The sequence below is a fragment of the Pituophis catenifer genome, unplaced genomic scaffold (genome assembly GCF_029215685.1).
Source record: "Pituophis catenifer annectens isolate HBS135680 unplaced genomic scaffold, rPitCat1.0.hap2 SCAF_2, whole genome shotgun sequence".
Classification (NCBI taxonomy): Eukaryota; Metazoa; Chordata; class Lepidosauria; order Squamata; family Colubridae; genus Pituophis; species Pituophis catenifer.
Window position 1 is genome coordinate 26768727 of NW_027256882.1, and position 23238 is coordinate 26791964.

General features: G+C 42.4%; 1 protein-coding gene across 1 annotated transcript; it reads right to left on the reverse strand.

The window, feature by feature from the left end:
• Positions 1-17926: 17926 nt before the first annotated feature.
• Positions 17927-20787, reverse strand: LOC139311909 (zinc finger protein 850-like). The gene is made up of 2 exons (XM_070936433.1): positions 20546-20787; positions 17927-20120 (listed from the first exon to the last, which is right to left on the reverse strand). Exons 1-2 carry the CDS (start codon positions 20610-20612, stop codon positions 18106-18108), a joined length of 2082 nt encoding a protein of 693 aa, XP_070792534.1. The 5' UTR covers positions 20613-20787; the 3' UTR covers positions 17927-18105.
• Positions 20788-23238: the final 2451 nt, after the last annotated feature.

Sequence of the window (23238 nt, forward strand, 5' to 3'; positions counted from 1 at the left end):
GCATTTAACAAACATAATCTAACATAAGCAAACTAACTCTAAGCTCTTAACTTCCCCTTACTCTTTAACTCCGCCATAGGTACTAAAATGTCAAAGTAAAAAGAAAAATCATCTAAATATTTCATTCATAAGCTCTTTGCAACTTTTTAGTCCCGTATTTGTTTTGTATATAGTCAATCCATCTTCTCCATTCCAGTACATATCTTTCATTCGAACGGTCCTTCAAATATGCAGAGATTTTAGCCATCTCCGTCAAATTAGCTACTTTTAATGTCCATTCTTCAATAGTAGGTATTTCTTCCTTCTTCCAATATTGCGCCACCAAAAGTGTGGCTACAGACTTAAATTCAAAATCAGATTAGTCTCTATAACTGTACATCCTTCGATTATACCCAATAAAAACAACTGTGGAGTAAATTTTATCTTCCTTTTATGAATATTTTGTATAATCCACTATATTTTAATCCAATTTTCTGATCTTCTTTCCACCTAGTATACAACTGCCCATACTGAAACCAGGTTTGAATTTTCCTTTCTTCCTTTAATACCTCTAAAGACTTCAATTGCAATATACCTCTTTACAAAATAAGAAGCTCTTTATAAGTAATCACATCTTGTTTCTGCTCCACACTTATATTTTCTATCATATGTCTAGGTATTGTCCAAACAGGTAATTTATTATTTAATTTATATTGATACTTTTTCCATACACGGAATAATGCATTTCTTAATATATGACTTTTAAAATTCTTATCCACCTTTTATCATATAGTAAATATGCATGCCATCCATATAACAAATCATACCCTTCAATATTCAATATTCTCTCTTCTGTTAAATTAATCCAATCACTAATTGCTGAGAGCACAGCTGCCTCGTAATACAATCTTAAATTAGGCATTTTGAGACTTCCTCTTTCACGTATATCTTGCATTATTTTCCGTTTTATCCTTGGTCTCTTTCCTGCCCACACAAAATTAGTAATACCCTTCTGCCATTCGTTCAAATTTCCATCTTTTTTCAGTATTGGTGTCATTTGGAAAAGAAATAAGAACTTTGGCAAAATATTCATCTTTACTGCAGCTATCCTTCCCAGCAATGATAATTGCAATTTTTTCCAACTTTCCATCTCTTTCTGGATTTTTTGCCACAATAATTCATAATTACACTTATATAGTTTCGCATTTGATGTTGTAATATAAACTTAACCTTCTTAACTGATTCAAATCCTGTTATTCTTTCAATTTCTTTTTTGACTTGTAACCATATTTTTAATTATTATCTTTGTTTTCCCTGCGTTAATTTTAAGTCCAGAGAATTGATTAATTATATCCATTAAACCTATAACCAAATTTATTGGTTGGGGCAAAGTCACAACCAGGTCATCTGCGAATGCTCGTACCCTGTAATCCTCATTCCTAATTTTAATTTCCCTTATTTTATCTGAACCACGTATTTTATTCAACAAAAATTCCAGAGTCAAAATAAACAATAATGGAGATAAAGGACATCCTTGTCTTGTTCCCTTTTCTATATTAAAGGTTTCCGTTAAACTACCATTAATTATTACTTGTGCTGTTTGTTGCTGATATATTGCCTTAATAGATTGTATAAAATACTCTCCAAATTGCATCTTTTCAATTATTTTCAACAAAAAATTCCAGTTCAATCGATCAAACGCTTTTTCCGCATCTAAAAATATAAGCACCGCAGGGACTTAGTTGTTTTTTCCCAAATACTCCAATATATTAACTATTTGTCGTACATTACTCTTCATATATCGCCTATTAATGAAACCAGTTTGGTCATTGTGAATCATTTGTTGCATAACTGGCATCAACCTATTTGCCAATATTTTAGTAAAGATCTTGTAATCTATATTTAACAATGATATAGGCCTATAGTTTTTTGGCTGAGTATGATCTTGGTCTTCCTTTGGGATCAGGGAAATAAATGCTGTTCTCCAAGAAGGAGGCACTTGTCCTCTAGTTTGTATTTTATTAAATAATTCTTTAAGTGGTTCCACCATTTCTGCCTACAAATTTTTATAATAAACCGCTGTCAACCCATGCGTCCCAGGGGCTTTTCCCACCTTCAATTGTTTAATTGCTAAAATAATTTCCTCAACAGTTATCAATTGATTCAAACCTTCCCTTTGTTCTTCTGAAATTATAGAGATATTCCCCCTCTGTAAATATTTATCTATATCTATACCTTGAATTTTGTCACTAGTATACAACTTCGTATTGAATTCTGAAAATGCTTTTTAAATCATATTTTGCTGATACACCTCTTTACCCTTAAATTCTATTTTCTCTATAGTACGTAGCTTTTGTTTTTTCCTAAGCAAATATGCCAACCATTTGCCTGGTTGGCATATTTGCCAACTCGCCAACTTGCCAACTTTGCCAACTCGCCGCTTGCAACTCAATAGCCCCAATGCTCTTTTTGTCATTTTGTCCCCCCCACCCATGACGCCTCTGCGCCGTCCTTTTATGCCTTTCCCCGCACCTGGATTGCGGAGCTGTGTGCTATGCTTGAACACGGAGGTTCAATTTTCTGTAGGAAGAGAGAGCTCCGCAAGGACCAACTGTTGTATCCTCTCCTTTACCAGGAGAGCGTTAAATAGGTGCAGTTTTTTTTTTAAAAGAAATTATTTACTCAAGGATAATTTCCCTTTAACCTCCCCCCCCCCCCACTCCCCCTTCCTGGATTTCTTATTCTCTGATCTGATCATTTTCTGAAAGTTTCAAATTTAACTTACTCTTTCCGAACTGTTGAGATTCGCCAAGGAAAATTCAAGAACGGCAACACCAAACTCAAAGGTTTATCCAAAGGAGCTACAGGAAAAGGAATTCAGTAAGAGGAGTCTACATTACTGGATCTACTCTAGCTGCTGAACTTTGTGCTTTTAACCCGTTCAGCTTCTTGGAAAGTTTGACCAACCTGATTGTAAAATGATCTCCCAACCAACCCTGCTTCCTTCTGCAGAATTCATTTTACAGCCCAGATTTAAAGCAACACGGAACAAAAAATGTATTTGCAATCACGATTCCATTTTGGAACAAGTTCTCTTTAGTTAGCCTTTGTTATAACTGTAAACCCAAAAAAGTCTTCAGAACTGGTCCTAAACTGGTTTTGAAAACGTCTGTTAAACTGGATCCAGGTGCAAAGGACTTTCCAGCAGTATGCATGACAATAAATACAGGTAGACCTCGACTTACAACAGTTCATTTTTTTTAAAAAAATTATTTTTATATGCCGCCCTTCTCCGGAGACTCAGAGCGGCTTACAATGCGTTAAGCAATACCCTTCATACTTTTGTATATTTTATACAAAGTCAGCTTATTGCCCCCACAAACCGGGTCCTGATTTTACCCACGTTAGAAAGGATGGAAGGCTGAATCGACCTTGAGCCTGGTGAGAATTGAACTCGCGGTAATTGCAGGCAGCTGGATGTTAAATGCTGCCTTAGTAGGAGGCATTAGCCTCCTACGCAGTGACCATTGAAAGTTACAACAGCACTGAAAAAAGTGACTTATGACCGTTTTTCACAGTTACCACTTTTGCAGCATCTCCATGGTAATTTGGTTAAAATTCAGACGCTTGGCAATTGGTTCATATTTATTTATTTATTTTTATTTAAAGTTTTTATTTTTATTTTTCATAAACACATTTACATGTACAGTCATTTCCATCATTTTTCATTCATCTTTTTTTTTTAACTTTCATTTTTCATTTTTACTTTTTCAGGGCTGCTCTTTAACCTTTATTTATTTTTATTTAAAGTTTTTATTTTTATTTTTCATTGCTGATGTCATTAAGCAACGACTTCATTGCAACTCCCTGCTGGCTTCTAATAAGCAAAGTCAACGTCCGACCGAGGGCAATTGGCAAACAGGCTGGCAAGTAGATAAGTGGCTATTGTTCTGCGAGCATGGCAGAGCCGGAGTGATTGCTGCTGGCTGTAGGAGTGTCCACCAGCGTCTGCTGTGGTACCACCAGCACATGGCTAGGCAGGTAGATATGCAATATGGAGTGAGGGCAGAGCAGAAGGCAGATATCCCACCCCCAGTCCTTCTTTTCTCTAGACTAGCCAAACCCAAATCCTGCAACCATTCTTCACTCACATGTTTTAGTCTCCACAGGCCTTTAATCATCTTAGTTGAATTGAATTGAACTGAATTTATTGAATTTGTATACCGTCCTTCTCCCGAAGGACTCAGGATGGTGAACAGCCAAGATTAAAATACATACAATATAAAATTTAAAATAATTTAAGACATAATTAAATAAATTTGGCTTCCCCCAATGTTGCTCTTCTTTGCACTTTTTCCAAAGTCTCAACATCTTTTTTTGTAACGTGGTGACCAAAACTGGATGCAGTATTCCAGGTGTGGCCTTAATTAGGCTTTATATAGCGGTACTAATACTTCATTTGATTTTGATTCTATGCCTCTGTATATACCACCAAGGATTGTATTAGCTTTTTTGGCTGCTGCCGCACACAGCTGGCTGATATTAGGGTACTAAATAAGCAATCAACATAAATCATAACATGCACACAATAAAGTTCTAGTCATAAGATGTTAAGGGAATAGATAATAGGAAAGATGAGAAGGATAATAGTAATACAGACCTTCTATATCAGTGGTTCTCAACTTCCCAATGCCGTGACCCTTTAATACAGTTCCTCATGTTGTGGTGACCCCCAACCAGGGGTGGGTTCTAAATTTTTTTACTACCGGTTCTGTGGGGGTGGCTTATTTTGTGGGCCTGGCTTGGAGGTCATGTGACTGGGTGGGCGTGGCTAGCTGGTCATGTGACTGGGTGGCCATGGCTATGTGTATAGGGACTACTCAGAGGGCTGAAAAAAGTCATTTCTGACAGGTCCTCGGACTTTTGACTGGTCCTCACACTTATGACCATCCTCACATTTATGCCTGTGCAGCATTCTTAACAACCATGTCACTCATTTCACAACTGCTTCTCTTCAACATGATGATAAGATAGGGCAAAAAACGTAAAATGTGAGGACAGTTGTAAATTCGAGGACTGGTCAAAAGTGCGAGGACCAGTCAAAAATAACTTTTTCAGCCCTCTGAGTAGTCCCTGTGCACAAAAGGACTACCGTATTTTCCGGCGTATAAGATGACTGGGCGTATAAGACGACCCCTAACTTTTCCTGTTAAAATATAGGGTTTGGGCTATACTCGCCATATAAGACTATCCCTCTTCCAATTCACACCAAATAAAAATTAAAAAACATCAACTGGCTCACCTACAATGTAAAAGCAGCTGTGCTAGACCCAAAATGGCCCCTGCAACAAGCAGGAACCTCACACAGCCACAAAAAGCCCCCCCAAAAAACTTTCACACTCTAAACACACACAACACAACACAACTGGCTCACCCACAATGTAAAAGCAGCTGTGCTAGACCCAAAATGGCCCCTGCAACAAGCAGGAACCTCACACAGCCACAAAAAGTCCAAAAAACCAACTTTCACACTTTACACACACAAAATTCCACATACAGCTTTGTGAGATTTTGTGTGTTTGTGTAGTTAGAGTGAAACACTACAGAAACACACTAAATCTCAGAAAGCTGCACAAATATTATTTTATTTTATTTTTATATGAAAGCTAAATTTAAAACTTCCTAAACTTTAAATGGCTAGGTCTAAAAAAGAACAACTAAAAAAAACCCAATTGACTATTTTTTTTAAAGCTCCCAAAGGGGAAAAAAACTTACCCAATAGAACAGGGGTCTCTAACCTTGGCAACTTTAAGACTTGTAGACTTCAACTCCCAGAATTCCTCAGCCAGCTTTGCTTTGCTGGCTGAGGAATTCTGGGAGTTGAAGTCCACAACTCCCTGCTTGCTTGATTGCTGATTGCTGATGGAATAGATTCAGGCAAGCGAAGCAAGGCAAGCGTTGGGACTAGCAGCTGAGGTAAGCAAGCTGGAGGGGGAAAACTTTTTATCTTTTACATGGCTCTGGCCATCCCAGCTGAGTTGCAGGGAACTCAGCTGGGATCGTCAGAGCTGGGATCGTCAGAGTAAAAGGGAAAAAACTTTTTCCCTTTTACATGGTTTCTGGCGATCCCAGCTGAGTTGCAGGGAACTCAGCTGGGATCGTCAGAGCTGGGATCGACCGTCAGAGCTGGGACCGTCAGAGCCATGGTTCTGGCGATCCCAGCTGAGTTGCAGGGAACTCAGGTGGGATCGTCAGAGCTGGGATCGCCAGAGCCATTTAAGGCTCGTCAGAGCCTTTCGGGCTGGTCTGCCTGGTTACAGGAGAACGACACCCGGCGTACAAGATGACCCCCAACTTTTGAGAAGATTTTCATGTGTTAAAAAGTCGTCTTATACGCCGGAAAATACAGTACCCAGAGGGCTGAAAAAAATGATTTCTGACAGATCCTGGCACTTTTGACCGGTCTTCGCAGTTATGACTGGTCATCATTTATGCCCATTGTAGCATTCTTAACAAACATGTCACTCATTTCACAACTGCTTCTCTTCACCATGGTGACAAGATAGGGCAAAAACGTAAATTGTGAGGACAGTCATAAGTTCGAGGACTGGTCAAAAGTGCGAGGACCAGTCAAAAATAACTTTTTCAGCCCTCTGAGTAGTCCATATGCATAAAAGGATACAGCAATAGAGAGGGATGAAGGAAGGGAAAGGAAATTAGAGTAGGAGTGAGGGTAAGAGAGGGAGGAAGAGAGGAGGAGAAGGAGAAAGGAAGAGGAAGTAGGGAGAAGAAGAAGAGGGGGGAGAAGAGAAAGTAAGAAGGAAAGAAAAGACAGAGGTGGTAGGTTTGAAGAGAAAGATTGCTGTACAATAAAAAAGATGAAAGGGAAGAAAGCCAACCCCAAACAAATATAAAGATATTAAGATAAAGAATGAATTGTTAAACTTTAAAGAATAAAAGAGAACAAATAGCAATAAATAGCAATAATTAGAAACACACAAACATACAACGTATTTTCTTTGAACAGAGTATTTTATTGATTGATTGATTGATTGATTATATTTCTATACCGCCTTTCTCCCGTAGGACTCAAGGCGGTGTACAGTCAAGAAAAATATAGATACACAAACATCATAAAATTGCTAATTAAAATTATTACTTAGTTTGGTCAATTAAATAAAACCCAGAATTAGATAACATTTTAAAAAATCATTCACATGTTCATATGTTTAGCCCCGTCTGTTGGAACATCAGGGTCTTGAGGGCACGGCGGAAAGCACGGAGATCAGGGATATTTCGTATCTCAGGGGCAGTTCATTCCAAAGGGTTGGAGCCCTCACAGAGAAGTGGGAGTCGCCAGTCGGCATAATTTGACTGACGGTACCCTGAGTAGTCCCTTCCTGTGAGAACGAACTGGTTGGTGGGAGGCTATTGGTGGCAAAAGACGGTCTCATAGGTACCCAGGTCCTAAGCCATGGAGCGCTTTAAAGGTGATAACTAACACCTTGAATCGCACCCGGAAGACCACCGGGAGCCAGTGCAGCTCGCGTAGGAGAGGTGTTACATGGGCGTAACGAGCTGCGCCCATAATCACCCGCGGCTACATTCTGGACCAGTTGGAGCCTCCGGGTGCTTTTCAAGGGGAGCCCCATGTAGAGAGCATTACAGTAGTCCATACGGGAGGTAACTAGGGCATGAGTGACCGTGCGCAAGGTGTCCTGATCCAGAAAGGGACGCAACTGGCGGATCAGGCGAACCTGATAAAAGGCACCCCTGGCCATGGCCGTCAAATGATCTTCTAAAGATAGCCGTGAATCCAGGAGGACACCCAAGTTGCAGGCCCTCTCTGTGGGGAGCAAGATCTCATCCCCTATTGTCAGTGATGGTACCAGCTGACTATACCGGGACGCCGGAAGCCACAGCCACTCAGTCTTGGAGGGGTTGAGTCTGAGCTTATTTCTCCCCATCCAGATCCGCATGGCCTCCAGGCAACGGGACATCACAACAAGGGCATCATTGGGGTGGTCTGGGGTGGAGATGTATAGCTGTGTGTCATCAGCATACTGATGAACCCTCACCCCGAAACCACGGATGATCTTGCCTAGCGGTTTTACATAAATGTTGAACAGAAGGGGTGAGAGGACTGACCCTTGCGGCACCCCACAAATAAGGTGCCTCGAGGTCGACCTCTGCCCCCCTGCCAACACAAACTGTGAACAGTCAGAGAGGAAGGAGGAGAACCACCGAAGCACCGTGCCCCCTATTCCTAACCCCTCCAGCCGGTGCAGTAAGATACCATGGTCGATAGTATCAAAAGCCGCTGAGAGATCTAATAGGACCAGGATAGAGGAGCAACCTCTGTCCAGAGCCCTCCAGAGATCATCCACCAACGCGACCAATGCCATTTCCGTGCTGTATAGTGACCTGAAGCCCGACTGGAACGGATCCAGATAGACAACTTCATCCAGGTATCGGGGTAGTTGTCGCACCACCACACTCTCAACAACCTTCACAACAAAGCGAAGATTGGAGACTGGACGATAATTTGATAATATAGCCAGGTCCAGGGAAGGCTTCTTGAGGAGGGGCTTCACAACTGCCTCTTTCAAGGCGGCGGGAAAGACACCATCACTCAGAGAAGCATTTATAATCCCCTGGAGCCAGCCTCGTGTAACCTCCCGGGAGGCCAGTACCAACCAGGAGGGACACCGGTCCAATAAACATGTGGCAGCGTTAAGCTTGCCCAGAATCCTGTCCACGTCCTCAGGAGTCACAGAGTCAAACTCTTCCCAGATAACGCACTCAAGACCTGCCCCTGTCTCCTCCCCTGGATCTACCCAATCGGAGTCCAGGCCTTCCCGAATCTGAGCAACTTTATCATGCAGGAATTGTACAAAATCCTCAGCTCGACCCTTTAAGGGATCTTCCTGTACCCCCACCTGAAGTAGGGAGCGGGTCACCCTAAACAGTGCGGCTGGGCGGTTCTCTGCAGATGCAATAAGAGCGGAGAAGTAGCTAGACTTCGCCACTCTTATTGCCACTAGGTAGGTCTTAATATAAGATCTCACCTGTGTTCGGTCAGATTCAGATCGGCTTGTCCTCCAATCGCTCTCCACGCATCTTTTCCGATGCTTCATCTCTCTCAGCTCCTCGGAAAACCAAGGAGCTAGACGAGATCGGCATCGGGTCAGAGGCCGCAAAGGCACGACGCGGTCCAAGGCCCCAGTAGCCGCCCTGTCCCAGGCGACCACCAGGTCCTCAGTCGAGTCGTGAGCCAGAGTCTCAGGAAATGGCCCAAGCTCCGTCAGGAACCTTTTGGGGTCCATCAGGCGCCTGGGACGGAACCATTTGGTTGGTTCCGTCTCCCTGAGGTGGGTGGAAGTGACTTGAAAGTGCATGTGAAGGAGAGAATGATCAGACCATGACAAGGGCTTGATGTCTATATCCCCTATTCTTAGATCATTCAGCCACTGATCAGAGACAAAAATCAAGTCCAGAGTGTGATTCCCCAAGTGGGTGGGGCCTTTAACTACCTGGGTCAGGTCCATGGCTGTCATGGAAGCCATGAACTCCCGAGCCGTCTCTGACATCTCACCAGCGGATAGCAGGTTAAAATCCCCCATAACAATAAGTCTGGGGGTTTCCACTGCCACCCCGGCTATAATGTCGAGCAGCTCAGGCAGGACCGCTGTTACGTGGCAGGGAGCCAGGTACGCAATCAGTAGGCCCATCTGAATCCCCTGACCCCACTTCACAAGGAGGGACTCACATCCGGCTATCTGAGGAACAGTGGCCTCCCTCGGGCAAAGACTTTCTCTAATGATTGCTGCCACTCCCCCACCCCTTCCCTGAGTCCTTGGCTGATGGAATGCACGGAAACCTGGCAGGCACATTTCCACAAGGGGAACTCCTCCCTCCTGGCCTAACCAGGTCTCCGTAATCCCTGCCAGGTCAGCACCCCCCTCTGAAATAAGATCATGAATGAGGGGGGCTTTATTTACCACTGACCTGGCATTACATAACATCAGCCGTAGACCCAGGGTCTGAGACTCTGAACAACCCGGGAAACGAGCAGTGCTTTGGGGGTCGGAGTGGGCAATCGCTCGTAAACATCGAGTGCGCACTCCCGAAACATAATATGGCCCCCTGCAGCCGTCATATCTGCCCCTCCCACTTACTATACTAATGCCCATCGCTTCATCCCCCTGTATCCTTGTCAGATTTCTGTCCCCATCCTCCCCACCGTGATCATCAGACCCATTACCCCTTTCAGTGGAAAAGTTTGGCCGGTTCACAAATTTAAATAGTTGTAGGAGGTTAGCACTCACCCCTTTCCTAGAAGAATGAAATATTTTGGGAAATATTAAAAAGGCAGAATATTATATTTCCCTGGATGAGAAATGGAGAAGCATATTTTACAGACAAAGCAGCTCCCACCTTCCTGCCCCACACCCTTTGTTAATGGGCCAGAGGCAGAAAGTCAATCCTTTGTCAAAGGACATTTGCAACACAATAGCAACAGAAACTAACACAATGGGCCCCATCTAGCAACCGAAACTCACCACATGTGACCTGGGAAGCATGTGACCTGGGAAGCACATGTGACCATCAGCCAGCAAGGCTAGCTAAGACCCCCACCCCCTGGGAGTCTGACAACCAATCAGGATACTCTTTTGCGGCCCCAAGAAATAAAAAGCCAGAGAGAGCATAAAAACCCAAAGATTTCCTGTATCTGCCCCTTTTCTGTTCAGGAACTCAAGCCATGTGATCCTGTCCACCATTAAACCATCTTTCCAAGCAGTCTCCATGTTTCCAGTGTCTTTTTCCCCACTTGGAGCAGAACCCAGAAGGATATTTCTTCCAACACAGTGTTTAGTCATTTCAATTAAATTTACAATTTCTATATTTCCTTTTTACCATATTTATTCCTCATCTATTTTTTAAAAAAACCAATATTACCCTTCATCCTCATCTCTAATCTTAATCAAATTCAATTTTTCCCTTCTATTCTATATTATACCCCTTCTCATTGTCATCTACTTTTATATCCATCTTCACATTGGTTAATTATGTAATTATGTAATACAGTTGTTTAATACAAATTCAACATTTTAATATAAATCAATTAGTTATATAACTATCTTTTTTGCATATTAATCAATATGAACATGAATGTTCCAATTATTTCCATGCAATCCAATTTCTTACAAATCAATTAATTATATTTACCAATAATAATAAACCAAATAATTTCCCCCATATATTCCTCCAAACCACAACTTAACCATTTCTGCTTTCAACCCAATATACAATTAATAGTATCTCAATTATTACAATTCCCTAGTTAAATAGAGCTTTTTTTCTTTTGTGTTTTAAAATCTTGAACCTCCTCTTTTGCCCTAAATTTCCCATTGTTTGCAGTTTTGCACCTACCTTTTTTGGTGAGGAAAAAGAAAAAGAAATCGCTCTGCCTCATTTTGTCACGTTGCAGCAAAGACCCTGCTTACGTTCAATTTCGCTTTTTCAGCATAGCTAGGGGAAAAAAAATCTGCTCCAGGAATTTACCTCTTTGCAGCTAGCTAGCAACAGAGCCCTCCGCAAAACAGCTGAGAGTAGAGCGGCTCTTTGAAGCCCCGCAGCAAGAATTTAAAGTTTTTTTTCCCCTCTAGCCATCAGCTGGGACTCCGGAGGCAGCAATAGATTGGGAGTGGGCAGGGTAAGCGAACGGCAACAGGCGATCCAACAGAGGCAGAGGGTGAGGGTGAGTGAAGGCGTGGGGTGGTGGTGAGAGAGGGCTTTGGTGACCCCTGTGAAATGGCTGTTTGACCCCCAAAGGGGTCGCGACCCCCAGGTTGAGAACCGCTGTTCTATATGATTTGACATCCGAGGGCATAAGAGAGTGTTGTGGAAAGGAATTGTTTACCAGAGTGATGGCATGAGAGAAATACTGGACTGGTGTCTAGTTGTTTTGTCGTATGAATGGACCGCCATATGTTGGATTGCAATTAGGTGTTCAGGGGATTCTGGGATGGTTGGAACTTTTGAGGACTGATCATAAATCTCCCTCATTCAGTGCCACCAGAGGTCATTAACTAAGCACTACCTGTCTGTGCTGCCTATTCTAAGTTATCCTAAATTTAGGCACTACTTTCTCCCACTATTAACAAAATATCAATTATAGTTATGGAAAATTTGAACGCAACTTTCTCGGTTGATTATACTGTTAAAACAGACAAAGAAATTTTAAAGACTAAAGCAGAAAAAAGAAAATTAACCCTGTATTCTTTTTTAAAAAAAAATCATATTATGGTCTCCACCCACCCACCCCAAATCAGGTAATGGAAAGCAACCCTGGGAGGAAGTAACAAGTTGGAAAGTTGGAAAAGGCTCTTTTGTATTTGCTTAAATATAAGCTATTCAGACATTTTGGAAATTCAAAAAATGTATCTGTGGTTAATTCCAAATGTTGAAGGTGAACATGGTTCCTGTAGTCTGCAATTTTTCCTCTGGAATATCCATGAACAGGAAATTTTATCTTTAGCCATTAATTCCTATACATTATCCCGTAGTCCTTTTTTGATGAAATGCTGATGACACACCCTTGGAAAATAAGTAATGAGGATCAATGTTAATCTGACTAATCTTTTGAGTCACCTATTTATACCATTAAAAAAAAACATTAAAATTAAAAAAACAAAAGTTGGGATATTTCGGACATGTGATGCGACACCCAGAAAAATACGGCACACTTCATTTAATCCTCCAGGGAAAGATTGAAGGCAAACGAGCTCCAGGCAGAAGAAGAACATCATGGCTTCCGAATCTAAGGGACTGGTTTGGACAAAATTCAGCAGCACTTTTTTGTGCGGCTATTGATAAAAATAGGATCGCCAACATGATCGCCAACGGCTTATGACGGATATGGCACAAGAAGAAGAAGATTTATATCATATCAAATGTTTCAAAAACTTCCCGTCCTTGTAATGGTAGTGAGAGTAGTTTGAAGCCATTTTTAAAAATGTATCTCTTCTTTCTGCAAGTCAGACAAGAAGAAAGAGCTGGAAAATTCCAGAATCAGTAAAGTTCATTATTAGCATAGTAAAAATAAAAAAAGGAGAGACCTTATGGATAAGGAAGTCCACCCCTCATAATAATTCTAATTAAAAAAAAAACCTGAATTCTGTCTAGTGATACTTGAAAAATGCCACAAAGAGTGGCTGGACTGGTGTAGAATTGAAATTGAAAATTTAAATTTACATTGAGGAGGGAAGGGAAGCTGAGGAAGACAGATCGGTCGTAGAGATACAGAATGCACAAGAAGAACAATGGTAGTTTGTTAGAAACTATTATATGTGTGGAGACCTTGCAACTGAGCAAAAGTTGACAAAAGATGTTTATGTTACCTTTTTATTATTAAATTTATTGATTAATAAATTTATTTGCTGCCCATCTAACAGTTTGAGGCAAGTCTGAGCATCTTGCGTTACCCAACTGTTCATAGCAATACTGACACTACCCATTTTTTCCTTGTCAAAAGTATTGTTCTTACACAATGCATTTTTAAAAATGAAACGTTTTCCATTGTACATTTTTTCCCCTCATATCACCAACTCAAAGGGGGATGCCACACGTACGTCAGCAATATGGTGCTGGTGTCACTCAGCAGCCATCAAAGGGTAACAAGCAGGCATTTCCAAGAAGAGGAGATCACAGCAGGAGTTGCTAATAAACCTGGAGATCTTGTGATCAAAGCCACGATCCCTTTTCTCCTCAGCTCAATATTCCTACAGCTCTTCTCCACCAGGTTCATCTGCAAGGCAGAAAAGCTTTTCATTTGAAATGTTACACCGCTTTTTTTCACTGGGCCTCGGGCCTACTCCCCACAAGCCCATCACCTATTTCACAGTGAAATTTTCAAGATCTCATGGAGGCAGCCATCATTTTCAGTTGCACCCACAATTCCTTAAGGTGGACTGCACAGTGTTAAGGTAGCGAAACAGAGCAGTTTCTCCCTCTCCTGCATGACAATGACCCAGAAGCAGCCGCCATTTCGGGCCTGAGGCAGTCGTGGCAAAATGGCAGCCACTTCCACAAATCCACCTCAGGGCCCAGCGATGAATCCCAGGCACAGTGAAAATAACGGCTGCTTCCATGAAATAGTCATACAGCTGAGAGATTTCCGTCCTATCCTCCTTCCCCAATATTATGTTCAGATGTCTTCAAAAGATACAGAGAAGGACGCTATGAGGCCTAGTAATGTTACAGGGTAGGACTACAGGGACCCTGTTTTAGGAAGGAGAGGCCTGGGGAGACTCTGGGAGGGAAGGAAAGTCCTGGGGAGACCTAAGAGATGGGTTACGGGAAGCCTTTGGAAGGAAAGCCTAAGTCTGCAATTAAGCAAAGCAGTCTTCTTTAACAGCTGCTGCAAGGTGTAATCGTAATTGGAAGGCCCCGTGACAGAATGGCCTAAGGCCTGCAGGGAGCCAGTGGGAGTGGGAAAAGGCCTCGGGGGTTACTCTGTGGGGAGTCCTGGGGGGGGGGCTTCCCCCGAACCAGAGCAAACTGGTAACATTTCACCCCTGCCTTGGGGGAGCCAAGGTTGGGAATGAGAGGAATAGGTGTCTTGGGGGTGGGGGTGGAGGAGGCCTAGGGATGCCTTGGGGGAGCCAAGGTTGGGAATGAGAGCAATACGTGTCTTGGGGGTGGGGGTGGAGGAGTCCTAGGGATGCCTTGGGTAAGGTGACCAGACGTCCCGCTTTTGGCGGGACAGTCCCGCTTTTGAGCAATTTGTCCCGCGTCCCGCGGCGTTTCAAAAAAGTCCCGATTTTTCTTGAGCCCCAGCTGATGGCTAGAAGAAAAAAAAACTGTTTAAACTCTTGCCCGGGGCTTCAAAGGGCCGCCCTACAGGCAATCAGTGTAAAGCAGTTTTTTTTCCCCCTAGCTAAGCTTCAGAAACAAAACCGAAACCAGGGTCTTTGGTGCAGCGTGACAAAATGAGGCAGAGAGAGATTTATTTTTATTTTTATTTTTCCTCCCCAAAAAAGGTAGGTGAAAAACTGCAAACAATGGGAAATTTAGGAGGAGAGTTCAAGATTTTAAAACACAAAGGAAAAAAAGCTGTATTTAACTAGGGAATTGTAATAATTGAGATACTATTAATTGTATATTGTGTTGAAAGCAGAAATGGTTAAGTTGTGGTTCGGAGGAATATATGGGAGAAATTATTTGGTTTATTATTATTGGTAAATATAATTAATTGATTTGTAAGAAATTGGATTGCATGGAAATAATTGGAATATTCATGTTCATATTGATTAATATACAAAAAAGATAGTTTTATAACTAATTGATTTATATTAAAATGTTGAATTTGTATTAAACAACTGTATTACATAATTACATAATTAACCAATGTGAGGATGGATATAAAAATAGATGACAATGGGAAGGGGTATAATATAGAATAGAAGGGAAAAATTGAATTTGATTAAGATTAGAGATGAGGATGAAGGGTAATATTGGTTTTTTTAAAAAATAGATGAGGAATAAATATGGCAAAAAGGAAATATAGAAATTGAAAATTTAATTGAAATGACTAAACGCTGTTTAAATTTGTGAACCAGCCAAATATTCTGTTCAAAGAAAATACATTGTATGTTTGTATGTGTGTTTCTAATTATTGCTATTTATTCATATTTGTTCTCTTTTATTCTTTAAAGTTTAACAATTCATTCTTTATCTTAATATCTTTATATTTGCTTGGGGTTGGCTTTCTTCCCTTTCATCTTTTTTATTGTACAGCAATCTTTCTCCTCAAACCTACCACCTCTCTCTTTTCTTTCCTTCTTACTTTCTCTTCCCCCCACCCTCTTTTTCTCCTCCCTACTTCCTCTTTCTTTCTCCTTCTCCTCCTCTCTTCCTCCCTCTCTTACCCTCACTCCTACTCTAATTTCCATTCCTTCATCCCTCTCTATTGCTGTAATCCTTTAATGCATATGGACTACTCAGAGGGCTGAAAAAGTTATTTTTGACTGGTCCTCACACTTTTGACCAGTCCTCGAACTTACGACTGTCCTCACATTTTACATTTTTGCCCTATCTTGTCACCATGTTGAAGAGAAGCAGTTGTGAAATGAGTGACATGGTTGTTAAGAATGCTGCACGGGCATAAATGTGAGGATGGTCATAAGTGTGAGGACCAGTCAAAAGTGCGAGAACCTGTCAGAAATGACTTTTTTCAGCTCTCTGGTTAGTCCTTTTGTGCATATGGACTACTCAGAGGGCTGAAAAAGTTATTTTTGACTGGTCCTCACACTTTTGACCAGTCCTCGAACTTACGACTGTCCTCACATTTTACATTTTTGCCCTATCTTGTCACCATGTTGAAGAGAAGCAGTTGTGAAATGAGTGACATGGTTGTTAAGAATGCTGCACGGGCATAAATGTGAGGATGGTCATAAGTGTGAGGACCAGTCAAAAGTGCGAGGACCTGTCAGAAATGACTTTTTTCAGCCCTCTGGTTAGTCCTTTTGTGCATATGGACTACTCAGAGGGCTGAAAAAGTTATTTTTGACTGGTCCTCACACTTTTGACCAGTCCTCGAACTTACGACTGTCCTCACATTTTACATTTTTGCCCTATCTTGTCACCTTGTTGAAGAGAAGCAGTTGTGAAATGAGTGACATGGTTGTTAAGAATGCTGCACGGGCATAAATGTGAGGATGGTCATAAGTGTGAGGACCAGTCAAAAGTGTGAGGACCTGTCAGAAATGACTTTTCAGCCCTCTGAGTAGTCCCTATACACATAGCCATGGCCACCCGGTCACATGACCAGGTAGCCACGCCCACCCAGTCACATGGCCTCCAAGCCACGCCCACACAATAAGCCACGCCCACAATGGTGTCCTTCTTACCAATGTTAAAATCTGTTCACCTTACCCTATAGACATAGCCATGGCCACCCGGTCACATGACCAGCTAGCCACGCCCACCCAGTCACATGACCAGCTAGCCACGCCCACAAAATAAGCCACGCCCACAATGTCCCTCTTTACCAATGTTAAAATCTGGTCACCTTAGCCTTGGGGAACCAAGTGTTGGGAACCAGAGCAATAGTTGTCTTGAGGGGGGGTGGAGGAGGCCTAGGGATGCCTTGGGGGAACCAAGTGTTGGGAATGAGAGCAATAGGTGTCTTGGGGGTGGGGGGGGAGGAGGCCTAGGGATGCCTTGGGGAACCAAGTGTTGGGAACCAAAGCAATAGGTGTCTTGGGGGGGTGGGGGTGGAGGAGGCCTAGGGATGCCTTAGGGGAACCAAGTGTTGGGAACCAGAGCAATAGGTGTCTTGGGGGTGGGGGTGGAGGAGTCCTAGGGTTGCCTGGGGGGAAGCAGGGAAGCCTGGGCCTGGGCTAAGCCTCGGAGACTTTTCCTGAACACTGAGGTAGCCAGTGTCCTATTTAGCAACTTGCACATTCATTTAATAGCTGCATAATAGACAGCGTGGGATGGGGTTAGTTAACCAAAGCACTGTCGTCATTGCTAAATGCATCCATAATAGTTAGTTCTCATCACAGTTGTATCTCGAGGATTCCTTGTATGCTGGCTGGGAAATTGGGAGGTTCAAAATCTGGAGTTCACCAAGATAGAAGGCTGAAACTCCACATGTCGGAATTCCATAATCAAAATACAAAAAACACCACCCAAAGGCCTGTTGGCAGAAATTCCACGACGTCTGCAAATGCAAACATCCAGAAAGTACTGCTGATAATCAGAAACAGGTAGTTAGCCTTTATTAAACTAATATTTTCCATTTTTCTCTCTCCACCTACCGGTCTAATTCTGAGATCTCTTGACTAAAAAGGATCAGGCCAGAATTTAAATAATCAATTTCTCATCTATATTCCGAATGGAAGATCAGAAATTAATTTCAACCTTTCTATAAACTGTTCAATATTTGCCTCGTGCATTTTCTTGTGAGCAATCAGAGATGATTTATGCCATTGTTCACAAGATGGACATTGGAAAGGTTTGTCTCCTGTGTGTAAAGGTTAGACAAAATACTGAAATCTTTCCCACATTCCAGACACTCGTATGGTTTTCTTCTGTGTGAGTCCTCTGGTGTATCACCAGTTAGGAATTGACACTGAAACTTTTCCCACAATCAGGACATTCAAAGGGTTTCTCTCCTGTGTGAGTCCTCTGGTGGCCAATGAGGTGGAAATTCTGTCTGAAACGTTTCCCACAATCAGGACATTCAAAGGCTTTCTCTCCTGTATGAGTCCTCTGGTGTTTCACCAGGTTGGAATTCTGACTGAAACATTTCCCACAATCAGGACATTCAAAGGGTTTCTCTCCTGTGTGAGTCCTCTGGTGTATCACCAGGTAGGAATTCTGACTGAAGCTTTTCCCACATTCAGGACATTCAAAGGGTTTCTCTCCTGTGTGAGTCCTATGGTGTTTCACCAGGTTGGAATTCTGACTGAAACATTTCCCACAATCAGGACATTCAAAGGGTTTCTCTCCTGTGTGAGTCCTCTGGTGTATCACCAGGTTGGAATGCTGACTGAAACATTTCCCACAATCAGGACATTCAAAGGGTTTCTCTCCTGTGTGAGTCCTCTGGTGTATCACCAGGCTGGAATTCTCAGTGAAACATTTCCCACAATCAGGACATTCAAAGGGCTTTTCTCCTGTGTGAGTCCTCTGGTGTATCACCAGGCTGGAATTCTCAGTGAAACATTTCCCACAATCAGGACATTCAAAGGGTTTCTCTCCTGTGTGAGTTCTCTGGTGTTTCACTAAGCTGGAATTGTGACTGAAACCTTTCCCACAATCAGGACATTCAAAGGGTTTCTCTCCTGTGTGAGTCCTCTGGTGTTTCACCAGGCTGGAATTCTCACTGAAACATTTCCCACAATCAAGACATTCAAAGGGTTTTTCTCCTGTGTGAGTTCTCTGGTGGCCAATGAGATGGGAACTCTGACTGAAACTTTTCCCACACTCAGGACATTCAAAGGGTTTCTTTCCTGTGTGAATCCTCTGGTGTATCACCAGGTAGGAATTCTGACTGAAGCTTTTCCCACATTCAGGACATTCAAAGGGTTTCTCTCCTGTGTGAGTCCTCTGGTGGATAATGAGGTGGGAATTCTGTCTGTAACGTTTCCCACACTCAGGACATTCAAAGGGTTTCTCGCCTGTGTGAGTTCTCTGGTGTATCACCAGGCTGGAATTCTCACTGAAACATTTCCCACAATCAGGACATTCAAAGGGCTTCTCTCCTGTGTGAGTTCTCTGGTGGCCAATGAGATGGGAACTCTGACTGAAACTTTTCCCACACTCAGGACATTCAAAGGGTTTCTTTCCTGTGTGAATCCTCTGGTGTATCACCAGGTAGGAATTCTGACTGAAGCTTTTCCCACATTCAGGACATTCAAAGGGTTTCTCTCCTGTGTGAGTCCTCTGGTGTTTCACCAGGCTGGAATTCTCACTGAAACATTTCCCACAATCAGGACATTCAAAAGGCTTCTCTCCTGTGTGAGTTCTCTGGTGGCCAATGAGATGGGAACTCTGGCTGAAACTTTTCCCACACTCAGGACATTCAAAGGGTTTCTTTCCTGTGTGAATCCTCTGGTGTATCACCAGGTAGGAATTCTGACTGAAGCTTTTCCCACATTCAGGACATTCAAAGGGTTTCTCTCCTGTGTGAGTCCTCTGGTGTTTCACCAGGTTGGAATTCTCACTGAAACATTTCCCACATTCAGGACATTCAAAGGGTTTCTCTCCTGTGTGAGTCCTCTGGTGTTTCACCAGGCTGGAATTCTCACTGAAACATTTGCCACAATCAGGACATGCAAACTGTTTCTCTCCTGTGTGAGTCCTCTGGTGTATCAGCAGGCTGGAATTTTGACTGAAGCTTTTCCCACATTCAGGACATTCAAAGGGTTTTTCTCCTGTGTGAGTCCTCTGGTGTATCAGCAGGCTGGAATTTTGACTGAAGCTATTCCCACATTCAGGACACTCAAAGGGTTTCTCTCCCGTGTGAGTCCTCTGGTGTATCACCAAGTGGGAATTTGCTGTGTAACGTTTCCCACAATCTGGACACTCATATGGTTTCTCCCTCGTGTGAGTCCTCTGATATATAACAAAGTTGCCATGCTTGCAAAAGCATTTACCACATTGGGAGCAGTTGTAGGGCATCTCTCCTATGAGGATCCTTCTGTGAATTGCAAGGGAACTATTCTGACTAAAGTTTTGCCACATTCAGAGTATTTATATGGCTTTTGTTCAGTGTATTTTTTTTTTAAATTTGATTTATATGCCCCCCTTCTCCGGAGACTCAGGGCGACTTACAATGCGTTAAGCAATAGCCTTCATACTTTTGTATATTTATACAAAGTCAGCTTATTGCCCCCACAAACTGGGTCCTCATTTCACCTACCTTAGAAAGGATGGAAGGCTGAGTCAACCTTGAGCCTTGGAGATTCGAACCAGCAGTAAATTGCAGGCAGCTGTGTTAATAACAGGGTGCATAGACCACTGTACTATCAAGGCTCTATCAAGTGTAGATCCTCTTGTGATTTGAACTCTTTACTTTTCCCACAATAGGCACATATATGGAGCTTTTCCATCAGTGACATTCTTGAGGAGGTCAATATTATGTCTGATTCCTTATTTTGTTGGTGTCTGCATTACTGGCTGCTATATGTGACTATCCAATTGACATTTTCTTCCCCACTGGCTTCCAGATATTTCCCTCTTTTTCTGAACGGAAAAATGATCTCCTTTGACCTTTTCAAGTAACATATTCTTAAATTCTATATAATCTACTTTTTCCAGCTGCAAATCTCTTCATGATTTTCTCTTTTCTGTCTCCTATCTGCTGATGAAGTAGACGAATTCTGTGGTTTTCTGAAGGAAATAGAACATATTTTTATTTCTACTTCAATTTGCTTTGCTTTTCAATGTTGCTTGTTATTCTCAGTTGTCCAGTGTGTTCATGTTGGCATCCTCTTTGTCTGTAAGATTCAACAGAAAGTGTAAGTTTTATTGTTTATGAAAGGGTTGAAGAAGATGTGAAAAAAAGTACAGGTAATCCTTTAGGTACGACAGGCCATTCAACAAATTTCTGAAGTTACAACACTCCCCCAAATGCTAAATATGAATCTGCTCCAAAGTTGAATTTTTGCAGCGCCTCCCACCCCGAGGTCCTTGACTCCTTCACTGCAGAAATGCTGCAGCATGCCCACCCACCTATTTCCCTTCCATCTTGCCCAGTCAGTCATCACAATCCCCCAGACCCCAGTATTTTGGCCTGCTTTGCAATATACTATGCATTCCTCCCCAACCCCAGTCCCCCATCACCATTCACTGACTAAATTTCTGACAAGCTCAGGAAGTCAGCTGGGCCATGTGGCATAATCAAGAAGAAGAAATATAAACTCTTTTCTTTCCATGGCAATCCTTTCACTCCAGCCAGTATAAATCGTTAGTGATTTACGCTGGCTAAGGAGGAAAGGATTACCATGGAAGCAAAAGTGATGAGATTTATTCTTTGCTCTACCAGCACAACACTAAGGTAAAGCTAGTGCTAGCGGGGCTAAGAAGAAATCAGGCCTATTTTGCTTCTGTTGTAATCCTTTTCTTTCCAGTTAGCATAAACTACTACGATTTCTTCTTAGCTACACCGGCACTAGTTTTATGCTAGCGAAGAGATCTAAGAAGATATTGTTGTGGTTTACCCTGTCTGGGGAGGAAAGGATTGTCATTGAAACAAGAGATCAGATGTCTTCTTTGCTCTATCAGCCCTAGCTTTACACTAGTCTTAGGCTGGTAGAGCAAAGAAGAAATCCCATCTCAAGGTTTGCAATAGCAAAATCCAGACTTCACCCCAATTGAAATGCTGTGGTGGGACCTCTCGAGAGGTGGGCATAAACAAATGCCCACAAACCACAATGAACTGAAACAATGTTGTAAAGAAGAGTGGGCCAAAATTCCTCTGCAACAATGCAAGAGACCGTTTTTGGTCATACAGAAATCAATTCCTTGAAGCTATTGCTGCTAAAGGTGGCTCTATAAGATATTGAATCATAGGGTGTTAGTTTTCACATGTGGCTCCTCCATTTTGGCTTTCCTTTGGTAAAATACATGGTGAGCACTGGTGGGTTGCTACCGGTTCGGCCCAGTTCGGCTGAGCCAGTAGTAGCGGTGGCAGGAGGCTTCACCCACCCGCCCGGACCTCATCAAATATGCTCTGTGCATGTGCAGAAGTGGTGAGTGTGCATGAACCGGTAGCAAAGGTAAGTGAAACCCACCACTAATGGTTACGTGATGTAATATGTCATGTGTTGTTGTTCATCTGAAGTTGTATTCACCGATTTTTAAGAGTGTACAGACCAGATGATTTTTAGTATGTCCTGATACATAAAACCATACCACTTAAAGAGGGTGTACTTTGTTTTTCACATGACTGAATATCTAGAAGCACTGGGGATAGATTATCCAACTGCAGAGAGAATTACATTTACACCTACAAATGTATATATGTGAAAAATCCATGTTTTCAGCCTGAAGAATGTCCCAAAATGGTTACAATTAAACCTTCTGAGCTAAATTTAGAGATATGGGGGCTTTAACTGATGAAATGATGCCTAAAGCCTCTGCAAAGTTTGAAACACCAGTCATACCGATGGAAGTCCTCAGCTCCAAATAAGAAAATACTGTCCTCCTGTCCACAATTCCTCTGGTGACATCCCCTTTCAAGGAGTCCTCACATTTGGGACTGGGATCTGTGTCACTAAGCAGCCCGATCATGAAGCATGATGTCACATAACTGCCAACTTACATCTGTTCCTCTGGAGTTGTTAAGCAAACCGCTGTCGGTTGTTAAAGGCAATTTCACATGACTGTCACTTGCAATTTCTTGCCGTCATCATCCTCACTAACTTTGCCTATGAGAAACAAGCTGGGAAGGTCAAAAATGGGGATCATGATGGTGGGATGTTGTGACCATCATAAATGTGCATCTGTTATATTCGTAACTGTGCGTGGATATCAACTGAGGCGAGACTAGCTCAATACAACTAGATTTATTGCTAACATCACAAGTAACCAGAACGTTTCAGAAAACACTTAACAGAGCCTGCTATTTATACATTGGCTGTCAGAAGAAGCTAACCAGTAATAAACACTTGTGCTTCCCTCCAAGAGAGCTGTCATTTCCATAGCCAATCAGAAATGCCTCCTGGTTGCTGGCAGCAACGGGGC